Source organism: Bos indicus, chromosome 2, assembly GCF_029378745.1.
Source record: "Bos indicus isolate NIAB-ARS_2022 breed Sahiwal x Tharparkar chromosome 2, NIAB-ARS_B.indTharparkar_mat_pri_1.0, whole genome shotgun sequence".
Classification (NCBI taxonomy): Eukaryota; Metazoa; Chordata; class Mammalia; order Artiodactyla; family Bovidae; genus Bos; species Bos indicus.
Genome location: NC_091761.1, coordinates 8842266 through 8858768, shown reverse-complemented (window position 1 = coordinate 8858768; position 16503 = coordinate 8842266). Strand labels below are relative to the sequence as shown.

The 16503-nt window shown below is 34.1% G+C and overlaps 1 protein-coding gene across 2 annotated transcripts in view; it reads right to left on the bottom strand.

Annotated features, from left to right (window-relative positions):
- TFPI (tissue factor pathway inhibitor) overlaps window positions 1–16503 on the bottom strand; it is a 97276-nt gene that overhangs the window by 12353 nt on the left and 68420 nt on the right. For both annotated transcript variants that reach the window (XM_019969599.2, XM_019969591.2), the window contains exons 4-6: window positions 10725–10769; window positions 7359–7535; window positions 6192–6287 (exon numbers count right to left, since the gene is read on the bottom strand). In XM_019969599.2, the coding sequence (XP_019825158.1) occupies window positions 6192–6287; window positions 7359–7535; window positions 10725–10769 (318 nt within the window). The remainder of the gene's footprint in view (window positions 1–6191; window positions 6288–7358; window positions 7536–10724; window positions 10770–16503) is intronic.

Sequence of the window (16503 nt, the reverse complement as noted above, 5' to 3'; positions counted from 1 at the left end):
TGACTGGAGGCTGCCAGGAAGCAACACAGGACTAGGTCAGGTATAGAGATATTCCTTTTCTCAGCCAGACAACAAGTATCAGACTGGGTTGGCAATAGTCTTTTAAATATATTCAAAGATTGTTTTGTTTTTTTTCCCAAAATATCATGTAACTGGAGTAGTCCCAAGACAGCTATTTGCAGTTGATATACAGAAGAATGTCAGTTATGAGAAGCGGAATAACTCACTTTTTTCATGAATGAGTCAGGTCTACGCTAAAAGTTCAGAACCAATATGAATACTTGAAAACATTAGTTTTTCTTTGCTATTTAGACATTTACCAAAGAGATATATGGAGAGGAATATATTAACTCTCTCTGTATAAATATTAAATGTTATTCAAATGTTATTAACGGTACAGAATGGAAGCCATCTGTACACATGCCATATAAATATTAAAGAAATATCAAAAGCACAATTATTAGCATATGCATAAAATGGTATATAATCCTAGAATGAGCATGGACCATGAATGCCAACGATGTTCAAAAACACATCAGCAAGTGTGATCAGCATTCTTCTAACCATCATTTATTCTTTCTGTTATAACTGTGGATTACAAAATTAATAAATAAAAATATATAAGTCATTTCTCTGGTGCCTAACAGTGGGATAAACACTGGAGGAGGGGAGTCTACAAAATACAAAATCCATTGTTCCTTCCTTTAAAAAAACTTGCCATCTAGTCAGTAAGTCAGAGCTGACACAAAAATCAATTTAATTATTAAATGAATCAAAATAAAAAGCCAAGGGGGAGAGAGAGGAAGAAGTCTTTCTTATGGAAGGGGAAAAAACTGAAGGTGGGAGGAAAAGGGGACGACAGAGGGAGGATGAGATGGTTGGGTGTCATCACCGACTCAATGGGCATGAGTTTGAGCAAGCTCCGCGTGTTGGTGATGGACAGGGAAGCCTGGTGTGCTGCGGTTCATGGGGTCACAAAGAGTCAGAAACCACTGAGCGACTGAACTGAACTGAACTGAATGGTCTGTAACGTCTGGTTTGCCTGAGCTAGCACTGGTTCATACTTATTTTTTTGGTATATCATATTCCAACATATATATGATTTTTGAAAAATTGTAATACACTTTAAAATAAAACTGTTATTTATCTGCCAAAATCACAATCTTAATTTTCTATCTGTAAATATATATTGTAAATAAATAAATGATTTTTAGCATCCTACTTTCATTAGCATCCCAGTTTGGATGACATATGATTGTTGAGGTAATCTAAACATCAAGGAACAATAGACTGAACAAAACAGGTAAGATTGAAAATGGAAAAGATGAGAATGGACATTTCATCAGAGAAAGTAATAAAATTTAATGGCTGGAGAGAAGTGATCAAAAGTGATTACCAAATGCTCAGTCTTTAATAAGTGGGAAAACAGCGGCAGAACTCTGAAAATCTATAAAGTTGGAAATATTATAAAATGTAAAGAAAAATTACTCAAAATTCTTTTGTCCCAAGGCCCCACAATACTTCATACCAGTATTCTTTAATTGTTTCTAGGAAACACATTTGAACTGTTTAAGTTTCCATATAAGTATTAATTTAGCTCTACTGTGAATTCTCTTTTAAAACCTGTGGCGGATTCATGCTGATGTATGGCAAAACCAATATAATATTGTAAAGTAATTAGCCTCCAATTAAAATAAATAAATTAAAAACATAATTAAAAAAATAAAAGTTGATTATCATTTATATATAGTATATGTGCTGAAGCACTTTATCTGAATAATTAGAGATTTTATAAGTGGCTGAAGTATCACCTTTTCCTGCAAATGGGAACTTACAAAGAGTTGTTTTAGAGGTGAGAAACTAAGGCCTGGGAACTAAGGCTTGTATTGCTCTGAATCATATGGGTTAAAAATGATGAATCATATTTATGTAGCACTGAAGAGGTATCAGCCACTGTCCTAAGCAAGCTATGTATATTGAATGATTTCACCTCACAATAAAGCCTATGAGGTAAGCACTATATTACTACCATCCTCATTTTGTAGTAGGAAAAAGTAAGGTTCAGAGAGGTTAAGAATTATTTTAAGGTTGCACAGGCGGTAAGTGGAAGAAATGGGATTTGAGCCCAAGTCTTCAGACGCAGAGTCATTTCTCTTATCCACTCTATTATAGTGCCAATCACACCAAGAAAGTCAAGAAGCAGTTGTGACAGTCTTTCATCCTGAAGATCATACACAGAACTGCATACATTTAGAGATATTGTGTTAGAATTATTTCTCTCCTGCATGTATGGAGGATACATTTCTTGTAACTACAAGGAGATCCTCATAATTCAGAACAATAAATCAAACTCAAATAATTTTCTCTCACTTGTGCACAGGGGCATGCTTACAAAACATTTATAAAATCCTCTTTAAGGAAGAGCATGTTTCAATCTTTGAGGTCACCCGTGTAGCCTATTGGGCTTTCCTGGTGGCTCAGACAGTAAAGACTCTGCTTGCAATGTAGGAGCCTATTAATATTGAAATACAGAAATGAAAGGAGAAAATTAAACCTCAGTTGTGCTTAATATGGAGAAAGAAATGGCAACCCACTCCAGTACTCTCGCCTGGAGAGGTGCCTGGCGGGCTACAGTCCATGGGGTCGCAAAGAGTCGGACACAATTGAGCGACTAACACTTGTGCTTAATAAGCATTCAAATATCTTAAGTCAAGAAGGTTCACTGGAAAAAACATATTCTCATGCTAATTTGCAACATTGTGGTTGAGAATAGCAGTTTTAAGAATTACCAAATCATTTTCTAGTAACATTCAACAATATTTCTAAAGTGTTTTTCTATCATCATCAGAAAGAGAAACATTAAAATTATATTTGCAAATATTTCACTTAACAATAACACAATCTCACTGTATTTTTGGAATATTCAAATACCCAAGGATTGTTTTCAATGACAAAAATTTTAAATGAATGCTATTCTATCTGTACTGTGGGGCATGTTCTATTGCTGTATGCTGAATCAAAATCTTAAAGGATTTACATCTTTTCAAAAGAATCTAACACTACAGATAACCTTTTACATTTGCTAAAACCTTGAGCAAGGTTTTACTGTAAACATTGAACTGTAGTTTCTTAAATTATTGTAACATGTATTAATGTAATTGCAAGCAGTGATGGATGTAATACTTTTTGATTTGGAATATCAAGAGTGTCTTTATAGACCTCCACAAAGCCTTTTGAAGGGTCGAGGGAGGGATAATCTAGGTTTTGAAAGGGTGGGGGCACAATTGCCTTCCTACAGTCTGCTGCTGGATGGGATGGAGGAGGGATCATCTAGGTCTTAGATGATGGAAAGGAACAGCTGCATCTCCACCTGCCTCATCTTGGACGGAGCAGACATGGGATCATGTAGGTTTTAGGAAGATTAGAGGCAGAGCTTCATTGTCATCCTTTACATGTTTAAGCCACCAGAGAGAAGTTATTGCAACATTGTTTCATGTTTTAAATTAGGAATGCTACAAAACAAAAGAATAAGAGAATGCTCCCAGGAAAAGAGGGTTAGGGGTCAAAACAGCTAGAGGAATTTAGATTTTGAAGCAAATACAAACCCCCAAAAATAAAATAGTTCTCTAAACAAAAGGGAGACCATGTGCCCTAATTTTAAATGCAGTTACTATGAAAGAACTATCCCTCAAATGTCTATTATTTGAAATTAAATGTCTATTATTTGAAATTTAAAAAATCTCTTTTAACATTGTTTCGCTTTAAATTTATGGTGTGAATGTTACTGCTTCCTTAGTTAATGATATGCTTTTAAAACTATTAATTTGTTTAATATACTTTTTAATGTGCATCTACATAAAAACTTAGGGAGGGCATTTAGTAGACAGTATTTAAAACATTATTTTCTCACATTTTTCTGTATTTTCCCCTTTTTGTTTTTCTAGTATGCCTGCTAAAAATCAAGTATTATACTCCAAGGCAAAACCATCTCCTAACCTACTCTATTCACTTTAATGGTAAATAACTAATGATCTCTATTTGAATTAGTAAAGTAACCCAAACAAAAATAATTGAAACACATTAAAAACTAATTTCACATGTAGATATATTTATCACACGTACCTTTACATTCAATAATATATTTGTTGTTAACTTTCACATCTTTCACAGCAATAAGAGTTAGTGTGCTTTTCATCATGGGATATTTAATTGGATAAAATAAAATGTCACTGAAAGACACAGGGCTGGAAGGACACAAAGAAACAATGTGTAATAATGATAATCCTAAGTATCTTTGTACTTCTAAGTAATTTCACAGATAAAAAATTAGAAGTACAAAGATACTTAGGATTATCATTATTACAAAGTAGTATTTAAAAATTAGACTCTTTTCATTTGGTATTGAACTCACTGCTCTAATTATAAAATCTAAGGACCTGAAAGCATTTTGAATGTACCATAGGGTCTAATTCCCTCTGAAATTTTGCATACCTTTTATGACATCTCAAGAGCTTCCCTGGTGGTTCAGAGGTTAAAGTGTCTGCCTGCAATGCAGGAGACCTGGGTTCGATCCCTGGGTCGGGAAGATCCCCTGGAGAAGGAAATGGCAACCCACTCCGTATTCTTGCCTGGAGAATCCCATGGATGGAGGAGCCTGGTAGGCTAGAGTCCACTGGGTCGCAAAGAGTCGGATACGACTGAGCGACTTCACTTTCCTTTCCTTTCCTATGACATCTCAAGTGCTGCTGGAACACTGCGTCAGTGCCTACAATTTGGGGACGTTAGTCCCTGAAGCACTCATCCATTTTTGAAGACCTCACATTAAAAAGAAACACTTTTATAGAAAGAGATCTGTGCTTTAGATTTCATTCAATAAACCTGATTCTTTGGCTGGGTTGAGGGAGATAAAGAACCACGTCCTGGTATGTGAATAGGGAAGACTGAAATAGAGAGGGCTGAGTGAGGCACGTACAGAATTTAGTTCTCCTTTCACAGGACAGTGTTTCAAGCACCAAGAGCATACATAACGTTCTCTCTTAGGTCTCACATCTTACTCTTTCCAGTCCTTCTAAGTCACAGTGTGGGGACTTCTAATGCATTGCCTTCAGGGCTGAAACAAGTCCATAGACACAATCAGGTCAATGTAGGTCTATATCCCTCATTCTAGACAAATCAGTCAGTATTACAGTCTCTTAAATCCAGCTGGGCAGAAGTTTTGCTTGCTTATTTGTTTTTTGTAAAGAAAGATGCTCAAAGACATTCGGAACCCCATCTGTTTCTGACGCATGACTGGGGTGGAGACAGTATGTCTCTTTTCACCTTAAAGTTGCAATTTTAATGTCACAGAACTCTTTGAACAATGCAAACTTTACATTTAACAATTTTATATGGACTGCTTCTAAGCAAAATCTTCAGTTTCTGAAAGAGCACATGTGACTTTTTAAATTTAGTAAGGACCTTACATTCGTCCCATTAACTTCCAACTTTTTGGGTGGTTTCTGTCTAGATATTTGTTGTGTCTGGTTATGTTTCCCAGAATTTTCACAGTTCTGCATTTTTGCGGGCATATTTCCTGTATGTTTCTTTAAATTCTACAAATATGTTGACGGGATAGAGTCCAGAAAAACAGTTCTGCATACTTCCAAAAGAAAAGTCCCTCAGAGTGACTTAACCTTAGGGATGGTTAGTCACCAAATTCCTAATCTCTCCTGTGACTGACACCAGAGACCTAGGCCAACGCTAGGCTCAATTTAAGACCATCCTAGGCTGCCATTGCAAACATTTACAATTAGGCACTGAAGCTGATAACCCCTAGCTATTATGTTACAAGATAAATTTAGCATAGAGTTAAGTATCATGTAAAAGTTTTCATGTGATATGTAATCAAAAACTTACTTCAAAGCATACTTTAAAATAGATTAGGAAAATTATCATTTTTCTGGGACTAAAGATCTTAAGCAGTTTTGAATCTCAGTATTTCATCTACTATTATTTCTGAAATAATAGGACTGATACAAATACTGAAATATTCAGTATAAATACTGAAATAAATACTGAAATACTCAGTATTTCATCAGATCTATAATTAAAGAACAAGAGGTATAATTTTCTAAAAAACATAGTTTTCATACACATTCTTCTATTGTTACCATGATAATATTTTTCTGGCAGTAATTGAAACAGAGTCTTACCAAAGGAGCTGGGTTCCTTGCTAGGCTGGGGAGTCAAGGAGGCATTATTCATAGCATTATCCTGGATTTTATGATCATCTACCTGGAAATCATTCACTGGAAAACATACATAGCCAATTAAAATAGAGGACATTGTCACAAGCTCATAACTGTACACATAAAACAAAGCACAGAAGTTGTGTTTAGAAAAGTAAATGTCTAGAAATTTTATTTACATTGCTTTGTTAAATTGTGCTGCATGCTCATTCGCTCAGTCACATCTGACTTTTGAGACCCTATGAACTGTAGTCTGCCAGGCTCCTCTACCCATGGGATTTTTCCAGGCAAAGATACTGGAGTGGGTTGCCATTTCCTTTTTCAGGGGATCTTCCTGACCCAGGGATCAAACCTGAGTCTCCTGCGTCTCCTGCACTGGCAACTGGATTCTTACCCAGAGCCACCTGGGAAGTGGTGAACAGTGGTGAATCTTTAAACCTATCTATACATATATCTTATAACATTTCCATGAGTATCTTTGATGTTCTTTGTCAAAACAAAAGGGGGTAACAGTTAATGTTTAAGTCACTCCTTTAATTAATTTTATAGCTAGATAAAACTGATCTTCAGTGGTAGTTTCCAAAGAACCATTTTCCCTCAAATTGTTATAAACCTAAGGGATTATAGCAGTCCTACTCTTGTGCCTAAATTTTACTACAGTATTTTCAGAAAGGAAAATTAAATAATCTAACCTACAAATTTTTTTTTCGATGAAAATAATTTCCACTATAAATTTCTTGGGGCTTCCCAGGTGGCGCTACTGGTAAAGAACCCACCTGCCAATGTAGTAGACATAAGAGACACGGGTTTGACCCCTGGTTGGGAAGATCCTCTGGAGGAGGGCATGGCAACCCACTCCCCACGGACGGAGGAGCCTGGGGTTTACAGTTCATAGGGTCACAAAGAATTGGACATGACAAAGAATTTAGCACACATAAATTTGTTAATTCTCTATTTCTTAAAAAAAAATTAAGATAGTGACTAATTTATATCAGATTTAGAGTGAATACAAGGGATCTTCACTTGCATGGCTGCAGCAAAATCTGGGTAAACCTGAACATCCTTTAAGATGTCTTATTTTAAAAAGAATGCCTATAAAATGAAGTAAAACGAGATGAGAAATAAACATACATGTGTCTTCACAGGTGTTCTTGCATTCTTCTAGTGATTCAAAGTTGTTGAGATTCCCGAGACACCCACCATATGTGAAACGTTCACACTGCTTTGATTGATTGTTATAAAAATACCTAATGATATAACCACGACAGATTCCAGTATCTTCTTCCAAAAAGCAGTAATCTGGCTTTTCTAGAAATTATTAAAACATAAGAAAGTAGTATTCTTTTTTTGAGTAATTTAATTATGTTAATTAAAAATATAAACAACTGGTTAAGTTGAAGTTATTTAAGGAGTACATATGAAAAGATAAAGATAAAAGGTAAAATATAACATTATCCGTAACTGTATTTTATCCACTTTGACATTTAGAACTATGTATGTACAACGATCATACATTGAGTCTATTGGAATTTCTATTGGAGTTCTAAATTTCTCATAGTTAGCACATTAACTATATACTTTTTCATATATTGAGAGAATAAAAGATATTGGGGTTTGATTACCCTTGGTTTGGAAGTGTAAAGTATTATGGCAAAAATTTGGTTTATTTATTTTTGTTAAACTTATGTGCATCTACATTTAGGAAAGATCCACAAATTTCATAATTTTCAGATGTGTAATCTAATTTTAAAGTATACTGTGCTGCTTCATTATGAATGGCTTCAATTTTTATAAACAGAGAAGTTTTGAGGCGGGGTGGAGGCTTTCATGGCTATTCTTAGAAGCTCCTAAATTCTTATGCTGAAATCAATATCTGTATTAGGTGTGACATCCTCCACCACTGTGTCTCTTATTTTTCTTCCAGGCATTGGAATGACTCCAATAGTGCAGAGGCAGAAAGGAAATACATGTTCAGGGATTGGAGAGGCTTTTGAAAAAGCCTAATACCCAATCTTTGATAGTGCTCCAATCCAGGCTAAACACAGCTGTCATAAAAGTTATGCCACTGTGGTTTACATTACAAGCCTTGTTTACATGCATACTCAGAAAGAAGAGCTTCAAATTATTTTCAAAATTATGATTGCAAGATATATTGTGCTTGAATTTTCAGGGAAAAGCTCCAGCTTCCCCATTTTCTGCCCTCTGTGCTGCTGCCCATGAAGGCAAAAATGAACCGCACAATCTTTTCACATCTTAAAGCATGTTGTATCCATCTCAAGGAACCAATATTCATGAGTGTTTATTTTAAAAAGAACATGTATTTAATAATGTTAATGATGTCTGAAACAGTAGAAAAATAAATCTGCATGAAAAAATTATTTTATTAAGTAAAATATAATATTTTAATATAGAGTAAAGTATCTATTACTATGACTTCTCAAAGTACCAATTTGAAAATTATTTAGTTCCCTGTTTACTTCCTCTTGTTTCTTAAGGTGACTGTTACTATTATTTCCATGGTAACAATTTGTGCTTAAGTATGATATATGAAAAAAGGAAAAATCCTATTCCTTAAATTTTTTTAATATACAATAAGAGAAAGAAAAATACATTTGATCACTAAGTTGATTTGTTTAGGTCTTAGTATGTACTTCTTATAAAACTTTAAATCATATTAACAAACAATATAAGAATTCTATGATTAACAAAAGGGAATAGGTACAAAAATATTGACTATAAAGATGAGAAAATGGTAATAAATTATCCTGAAATGTAATTAAGGAATTATACAACTGGAAGTTGCTATCATTTATATGAGACCCCATTGTAGGACAGATTTTATTTTATTAATTGATATTGCATACTTGTAAAATTATTCTGCTTAGGCCTACAGCTTAAAATATTTATGATTAAAAATTAAGAAATTCATTCCAGTATTCCTCAGATAAATAAAGTTTTAATATTTGTATTGAATCTGTATATACAGTTGTTGCTCTAAATTGATGCTCAGTTAAAACCTAGAATGCAAGCTTTAAGCTATATACCAACTTCCATAAGCCACATGATTCTCACTCCTAACTTTTGTTCCAAGCTGCAAACTTGGTAACTATCTGAAGCAAACAAGGTGGGTTGTAGAGAATCTCCATTGCCTCTGTAACTGTTCTGATGGTGATGCTACGAGGTATATAACAAAGTTAACTTCAAATCAGTATGTTTAAAGGTCTTCATTATTGATTAATTTCAGCATCTGACCATTTTTAAATGTGAATAGAATTGATAGCTGTATTCTCTTTCATATGTAGGATCAAAATAGAATCAATTCTGAATCATTAAATATAAATTAAGTAGCATAATTTTCTAGTAACTTTTCCCTGCATATAATTTTTTCCTAATTCTACATTTTTGAAAAAAAAAAATCCTAACATTTAAATATCAAAGATATCATCTCTTACTTGATCGACAAAAAAGCCTAGTTATAAATATGATATTACAGATAGGAAGAATTTCATTTAATTGAGGTAGTGAACACTTTTGCAAAAATTAATTCAATATTTATAGAAAGTTATTTTACCTTGTAAATAAATACATTTACTTATGTTGGTTATACAAACTTTGCTGCTGAATTTATTTTATAAATTTTGATTGTAATTCTGGACCATAAACTATTTTAAGCTTATTAATGAGTTGTATAATTCTTCAGCTCTTTCTCACATAATTAAGTCAAAGTCAGTAAAACTAAAATTCACTTTGAATTGTGTATCTCTTTCATGTCTTAGGGCTTCCCTGGTGGCTCACTTTCTTTCATTTTCATGTCATGAGTTAAATAATTTCATCTTTTTGTTCAATATTTTCTCATTCCTATGTAAATGCTGTGAATGGTAATTGAGCAAAGTCATTTTCTAGACCTTTATTAAAAAGAAGCATGTCTTTCTTGTTACAACATATTCACCAAAACTTAATTATTTTTAGTTAAAAACTGTAAGTAAAATTACTTAAATCCCCAAATTAAAAATATGTAAACACTAAATAATGTTGACAGAAGCAATTATTTATTGTTAAATATCTCCACATATTTTTTGCATGTAGATTTTGACAACTCAAAGGCATATCCACTCAGGAGAATACTGAACGAAACTTGCTAGAGCCACACAGCGCTGAGGTTATCAAAGGATGAGACATCTGAGAACTAAAGAAGGAACAGCAACATCTAAACCACTATTTGGGAGATGTTAGAATAGCAGATGCGTGGCTCCGGATTGTTACTGATCTCATATCAGACAGCACACCGCATGAGAATGAGTAAACACAGAGCTTAAGTCTTCCCTTATGAACTATCATGCATATTGTTTCTACTTTTTTTATTATATCCACTGAACAAAAACTCCATTTCAAAAATCACGTGGATTTATGATGAATCTCTTATCAGAGAAAGCTGAGAATTGAATTTCCAAGTACCTTATATAAATGCTACTAACGAGCACACAAATGAACATTCACCTTTTTGCAGTGTTGTTTTCATCTTTCGCGTGTTCTTTGGATAATCTGCAAGAAAAACAATATATGTGTATCAATTATCACAATTTATTATATAAAGTTATGACTTTCCATTTATCAACTAGGATGATGTATTTATTACTATTAAAATTATTCTTATACAGAATGTCAATGAATAAATTTCCTTTTATTTTCTCTAGATATTAAATTAGTTAAATTATTACAGTATAATCATGAAGTCATCTATGTTTTAATATAATAATGTCTTAAAAACTATTTTAAAACATTCTAACCCATTTACAAAAATAATAATTCATGGTGAACTAAGTTTGCTATTCAAAATATCTATGGTTAAAATATATCTTTATTAAAATAATGTGAAATATGAAAGTAATTCAAACAGCCTACTTGGCCTGTAAAAACAGTTCATTTCTACAGAGGAATGGGAGTAGAGGTGAATGGAACCAGAATTACCTCCTTTCCTGATTCCTTCTCCTGACAGTTATCTTAATCCAATTACAAGTTTCATTATTATTTCCAAATACAGAGGAGGAATGAAGCAAAAGATACCTGTGATGTCATTTTTGTTTTAATCTCACAGAATAATTGGAATTGCTCCACTGCTATTTGTCTTTCAGTTCAGTTCAGTCGCTCAGTCGTGTCCGATTCTTTGTGACCCCATGAATCACAGCACATCAGGCCTCCCTGTCCATCACCAACTCCCGGAGTTCACCCAGACTCACATCCATCAAGTCAGTGATGCCATCCAGCCATCTCATCCTCTGTCGTCCCCTTGTCCTCCCGCCCCCAATCCCTCCCAGCATCAGAGTCTTTTCCAATGAGTCAACTCTTCGCATGAGGTGGCCAAAGTACTGGAGTTTCAGCTTTAGCATCGTTCCTTCCAAAGAACACCCAGGGCTGATCTCCTTTAGAATGGACCGATTGGATCTCCTTGCAGTCCAAGGGACTCTCAAGAGTCTTCTCCAACACCACAGTTCAAAAGCATCAATTCTTTGGCTCTCAGCTTTCTTCACAGTCCAACTCTCACATCCATACACGACCACAGGAAAAACCATAGCCTTGACTAGACAGACCTTTGTTGGCAAAGTAATGTCTCTGCTTTTCAATATGCTATTTGTCTTTAACCCACTGCATTTCAAGTATGGAATCCAAATTCTAGTTTAAATGATAGCTAATGAAATTCAAATTGATATATATAGTTTTAATTTGTTCATATAAACATTAGGAAACTGTTTTTTTGTATAATCATTTGTTTTATACAGAAAAGCTTTGGATAAGGCAGTTTATCACTATTTGGATGGCCAGATGGATGGAGGAGCCTGGTGGGCTGCAGTCCATGGGGTCGCTAGGAGTCAGACACGACTGACGTGACTTAGCACCAGCAGAGACATAAAAGGTCGGGGGGAAAAAGAGGTCAGAGACAGAGAATATGAGTATGAGTTGGTTAAATACCCCTTTCAGCCAGTGATCAGTCAGGTTATTCTCTGGAGAGTAAAATGTCTATGAGTGATAAGGTGATGTGGCTCATCTCTTTTCTGAGCTTTACTATGTTTTATTCAATACTCTTTTTTAAAAAGGTGTGTGTGTGTGTGAAATTCTAATTGTATTTTAAATGTTAAAATCTAATTTTTTTATTGTAAATAACCAACCTCTAGTTAATGTTTTTAGATAGTGGATTGTCACAATAAGCTTACATTAAAATATAATGTGCAACTATTGTGTCATATTTTTAATTTATGAAAGGAGGGAAAGAATATAGAGTGCTACAAGAGTCATAGAGATGCTTGAACTCAATGTTCATACAATATTAAAAGAGAACTTGTTATCGCTGGTTTCATCCTAAGTCAGAGTAATTCATCTGGTATATGTGTAACTGATTCAAATAATGTGTTTTAGCACATTCGTATTATAGGTATATTTAAATTATCCTCAAGAATTCTGAGAACAGCCATGAACATACAATTTATTTTTATGCCACTTGTAGCCTGAAAACATAGATAAGGTTTACAGCTAATTATCAAAGATATTTTCCTAGATGTATACAGAACATAACATTTATTAATGATGGTGTAAGAAGTAATAGCAGTATGTTTTACTAATTATTTTAGTAATTCCTTGAATTCCAATATATATGAATTTACATTTTAACTTTTCATTAGGAATATTAACATTAATTCACAATTATCTGATTCTTTACCAGCCGAGCCACAAGGGAAGCCCATAAATACTGGAGTGGGTAGACCATCACTTCTCCAGTGGATCTTCCAGACCCAGGAATCGAACTGGGGTGTCTTGCATTGCAGCCAGATTCTTTACCAACTGAGCTATCAAGGGAAGCCTGCTATAATTATTGTATACATTTTAACAACTGTAAAAAAAAATATTTTTTGCCCTATTCTGTCTTCATCTTTTTCTTTTCTGTTGGGAATGGGAAGGGTAAAATCTGAACACTAACTTTTAATGTTTCTTATTTGTTGAAGTCAGCCTAGAAATTTTCTAACTAGACAGGAAAAGACTCTATGGACAGAATATTCTTGTTACTTGGTAGGTCTTCACTATTCCAAAGAAATAAAACATAAAATAACAAAATTAAAAATTAAGAGAATGGAAAATGTATTTACGTACTCTTTAATTCCCTGTGGAGAAAATTCCCATGTAAATCCCCAAGAAAAACCACAAGTCATAGTTAGCCTAGCCAATAAAATAGTAATTAATATAAACAGCATACCTGTGCTTAGTCTCTAAGTCGTTTCTGACTCTTTGCGACCCCATGGATTCTAGCCCACCAGGCTCCTCTCTCCATGGGGATTCTCCAAGCAAGAATATTAAGGTTGCCATGCCTTCCTCCAGTGGATCTTCCCAACCCAGGGACTGAATCCAGGTCTCCTGCATTGCAGGCAGATTCCTTACCAGCTGAGCTACCAGGGAAACCCCCCTGGTATAAGTATAAACAGCAGACTTACTAGAGCCTTTAAAGATGTTTTAGGAATTTATAGTCTATGATTTAATTGTAAACAGTCAACCCTGCTGCAGAGGTGGACTGGCTAAAAAGTTAAATGGGACTTTGATCTCTTTCATCTATTTCTTTTAATTTCCATACTTTATACACTTATTTTTTTAAAAACTAATAATCAAATTCAATGTCGTTTTAGTTGTTGTTGTTTAGTCACTAAGTCTTATCTGACTATTTTGTACTGTAGCCCACCAGGCTCCTCTGTCCATGGGATTTCCCAGATAAGAATCCTGGAGTAGGGTGCCATTTCCTTCTCTAGGAGATCTTCCTGACCCAGGGATTGAATCCATGTCTTCTGTATTGGCAGGTGGATTCTTACCACTGAGTCCCTAGGGGAGCCTGTTTTGTTCAGGCTATGGGGCAAAAAGCAACTAAACCAAAAGACAAACATTTCAAAAGCCATTTTGAAACCATTTGCAAACTATGTTTCAACTTTTTCTACCTTATTAACTTTGTTACTATGTTTCTATTATTACACTGGTAAATGCACCACACAAAACTATACATATTTGGAAACAACTGATAAACCACCTTTATCTGCAAAAGGACAGCTGAGGATACATATCAAACTGAACACATTTATAATTCCTATTCTCTGAAATATTTGGCTTGAATTTATTCTCAGGCATGGCAATTTACAAGTCATAATTTTCAATGGTCTCCCAAATAAAACAAAATTTCAGCTTCAAAGATATAAATCATATATCATATATAAATATAAGATATAAATCATATTTCTCCTTTAACTTCTATCAATTTTTTCTTTGAAAGTTTTCAGGTTGAAGCATACACATAGACAGTGAGTGTTATGACTTTTTGATTAATTGACCCTCATTCCTATAAAATATCTTCCCTTTCTCCTGCCAATATTCCTAGTCCTATAGTTTACTTCTACTAATCATTCTTATGATCTGTGTTTGCAAGGTGTATCTTTTTTCATCTTTTAACTTTTAACCTCTGTGTCCATATTTTTATGGGGAAGGAGGTGGGAGGGGTGTTCAGGATTGGGAACACGTGTACACCCCTGGTGGAGTCATGTTGATGTATGTCAAAACCAATACAATATTGTAAAGTAATTAGCCTCTAATTAAAATAAATAAATTTAATTTAAAAAAAATGTCTTTCCTGTAGACAACATGTAGTTAGTTCATGATTAGTTTTTTTACATTGTCTACTATAAACCTTTTCTTGGAGTGATAATACAGTTAAATTTAATGTCATTATGCTTGCATAAAAATGCTTAGGTCTTTGTTTTCTACTTTACATCTGTATTCAGTTCCTGTTTTTCTGGGTATTTTTTAGAATGGGTTGAATATTTTAATGACAATTTTACCTTCACTGCTGGTCAGTTTTCTATATCTCTTTGTTTTATTTTTAGTGACTGTTCTGGGACTTTTAATATGCATCTTTAATTCATGGCAATTTGACTTCAAATAATTTATGCCACTTTCACCTGTAGTATCAGAACCATACAACAATAATCTCCTGTGTTCACCCTCCTGTTTTTGTTCTAAATCCTCTAAAAATACTCACAGTGCAAGTCTGCTAGCAATGAATTTTCTCAAATATTGATAATCTGAAAAAATTATTTATCTCCATCATAAGAATATTTTTAGTAAATCTAAATTACCAATTGGCAGTTTATTTTTTCCTTTAGCTCTTTAAAGATGTTTCATTTTATTCTCTTGTGAATTTTTTCTTCATGAGATATTGGTATTCTTTTGGTCTTTGTTCCGGCATTGTACAATTTTTACTTTATTTTTTTATGATTTACTTTTTAGCCACAATTTTCAGCAATGTGATTCATTGACATGGCTTTCTTTTTCTTTGTATTCATTCTTTTATTGATTTTGTCAAGGCTCTTAGTTCTGAAAGTTAAAGTTTTCATCAAATGAAATGTGGATATCATAAAAATGTGGATAATTCTTTGCCAATTTCTTGTTTGCATATCTTCTGTCCCAACTGCCAGAACTCCAATTATACACTTTGATGGGCTCCTTGACTCCACTTCATGGGTTACTGGGCAATATTGTTTGTTGCTTGCTGGTTTCACTCTTGGTGTGCTTCATCTTGAAGTTACTATTGTTCTGTCATCAAGTTTACTGATCTTTTCTTCTGTAATATCTAATGTGCTTTAAGTATATCTGGTGAAATTCTTATTTTATAAGAAATTCAACTGTAGAACCTCAACTTCAGAAATTCAACCATAGACCCTGACAATTTTCAGAGAAATAATTGATAGAAGTTAAAGAAGAAATATGATTTATGTCTTATATTTCAAGTTTTTGAAGCTGAAATTTTGTTTTATTTAGGAGACCATTGAAACCTAGACAGCATATTAAAAAGCAGAGACATTACTTTGCCAGCAAAGGTCTATATAGTCAAAGCTATGGTTTTTCCAGTAGTCATGTATGGCTGTGAGAGTTGGATTATAAAGAAAGCTGAGTGCAAAAGAACTGATGCTTTTGAACTGTGGTGTTGGAGAAGACTCCTGAGGGTCCCTTGGATTGCAAAGAGATCCAACCAGTCCATCCTTAAGGAGATCAGTCCTGGGTGCTCAATGGAAGGACTGATGCTGAAGCTGAAACTCCAGTACTTTGGCCACCTGCTGGGAAGAACTGACTCATTTGAAAAGACCCTGATGCTTTGAAAGATTGAAGTCGAGAGGAGAAGGGATGACAGGATGAGATGGTTGGATGGCATCACTGACTCAATGGGCATGAGTTTGAGTAAACTCTGGAAGTTGGT